Below are 2,138 nucleotides of genomic sequence, written 5' to 3' on the forward strand. Positions count from 1 at the left end.
ATCTTGCAACGGTCGGTGCTTCCATCCGCAAAACCATCGATGAAGCTCGAGGAGAGTTTCCCGTCATGGATTGGGCTGCCTTCCAGACGACTACCACCCAGGCTCTCAACACACTCGACCAGGCACTGGCAGCGCCCGAAGCGTTAAGCAACCGCTTGAAGCAATTGGACCCCAACACTGACAACCTAGAATCAGTGCTGCAAGAGCTGCACGGTGTCACTGCTGGTTTTGAGCTGCAGCCGGTGCTTCTCGAGCTTCAGGACATGCTGGCAGCGTGCCCCGCTCCACCCACCACGCCAGTGATCGCGCCCAAGAAGCCACCCACCGACCTAGCTTCGGCCCTGAGCAAAGTCATCGTTCTGAGCGGCGTGGAACCCAAGCGTCAGGAGCTGCTCACCAGCGCCAACAGCAACCTCAAGCGCCTGGTGCTGGCCTTGATCGATGCCCTGGGCGCCGTGGCAAGAGCGGGAACCACCGACACGATTCATCGCGTGGAAACGCTACGGCAGTGCGCGCAATGCGTGGATGCAAGTGCACCTCCTCCAGCTGAGACATTGCCCGAGGCCTGGGAGGAGCTGTGCCAAGCTCACGAGAAGCTGAGCCTGCTCGAGCAGAACGGTCTCGAGCAAATTGCTCAGTGGCAGCCACCTCCAGACTACGAGCATCAGAATTGGTACCTGGCGTTTGTGCACCACGAGTCGCAAGCTCTGCTGCAGCAGTTACAAGACATGATCGACTGGCAGGCCACGACACTCTCCATGTTGGACTCGTGCATGAGGCACGTGGACAGCTTGACCCAAGGCGTCGATGATGAATCGGTTGCTGCCAACGAGGAACTGACCAAGGTGGAGACTGAGGTTCAAAACAGCAGCGCAGCTCTACAGCTCGTGCCCGAAGTTCTTCGGTCTGCTCTCGAGCAAGAACTGAAAAAGCTAGAAACGCGACGCGACAACTTACGACAACAATTATCAGTTCAGCCACACGTGGACCACGTCGCAGAGCTCGCCCAGCTGCTGCATCAGCACTTTCCAGCGCTGCTGGTTTTTCTGCGCCCTGAACAGAGCACGATGGGAGCGCGCCTCCGCACTGTGCTTGGGCCCGACCTTCCAGCCAGCCTGATCTTGGAGGCCATGACCGAAGTAGACCAGGGTTTGACGCTATCCAGCTTGGGCCAGCTTGAGCTCCATTGCAACCAAAACCACAAGGTCTACAAGGCCCGTGCCGCGCTTCCAGAGTGCCCTGAACAAGAATTGGCTGTCAAGGAGTACGCTTTTGCTCGGCAACACAAGCAGGACCAGTGCCGTACGTTTCTGCGCGAACTCCGCGCCATGCGCCAGCTTGAGCACCCACACATCACTCCGGTCCTTGGCGCGCTTGTGGATGTGCACAGTGGCCACCCCAGCGCCTACTTGGTGCAGCCGTGGTGTGCACAGGGGGATCTGCAGCAGTGGCTCAGCAAGGCACGGCACCTGGCCACCTCGGCTGTCATTGCAGGTTTGATGAATCAGCTGCGCGCGGCCCTGGCGTTTATGCATAGCAGGGGCCTGGTGCATCGGGATGTCAAGCTGAGCAACATCATGCTGGACGGTGCAGAGGACCAACCTGTTGTGCGGCTGGGCGATTTTGACATTGCCAAGGCCGCCGCTGAAGCCACCATGCTACCATGCACGGCCACCGCATCGTCGGGCACGGCGGGCTATGTGGCACCGGAGGTGCTTTTCGGCCAGGGTCGAGTGGGGGCGCGTCCAGCACAGGATGCCTTTTCCTTTGGCTGCGTTCTCTACAACACCTACATGTACCCACAAACGGTGCCGCCGGCTCAGTCGCGAACCGATGAGGTTGTGGGTCATTGCAGATGGAATTTCCAAGCGGGAGATGGTGCCTTTAGCTTTCCTCATCTGGCGGCCGAGGTCAGTCAAATATTATTTTTTTCTCTATGATTCTAAGACGCTCTGGTTACTGTCGTCGTCGTCGTCGTCGTCGTTGTTGTTGTAGTTGTTCATGTTCACAGCTGTGTCTCTCTGCAGATGTGCAACGTGGCAAGCGATTTGTACAAGGAAACGCGAGCCTTGCTTGCAGCAGATCCGAAACAACGGCCAAGCCTTTTCAGCGCCGGGCAGATTGCAGAACGACCTGGG

At 58.3% G+C, this 2,138-nt stretch overlaps 1 protein-coding gene across 1 annotated transcript in view; it reads left to right on the top strand.

The window, feature by feature from the left end:
- The window catches only part of MONBRDRAFT_30156 (uncharacterized protein), a gene marked incomplete at both ends in the record, with an annotated part of 4,017 nt that overhangs the window by 1,333 nt on the left and 546 nt on the right, over positions 1–2,138 (top strand). The window contains one exon of the mRNA XM_001750598.1: positions 87–1,910. Coding sequence (XP_001750650.1) covers positions 87–1,910 — 1,824 coding nt within the window. The remainder of the gene's footprint in view (positions 1–86; positions 1,911–2,138) is intronic.

The sequence above is a fragment of the Monosiga brevicollis genome, genomic scaffold (assembly GCF_000002865.3).
Source record: "Monosiga brevicollis MX1 MONBRscaffold_44 genomic scaffold, whole genome shotgun sequence".
Lineage (NCBI taxonomy): Eukaryota > Choanoflagellata > Craspedida > Salpingoecidae > Monosiga > Monosiga brevicollis.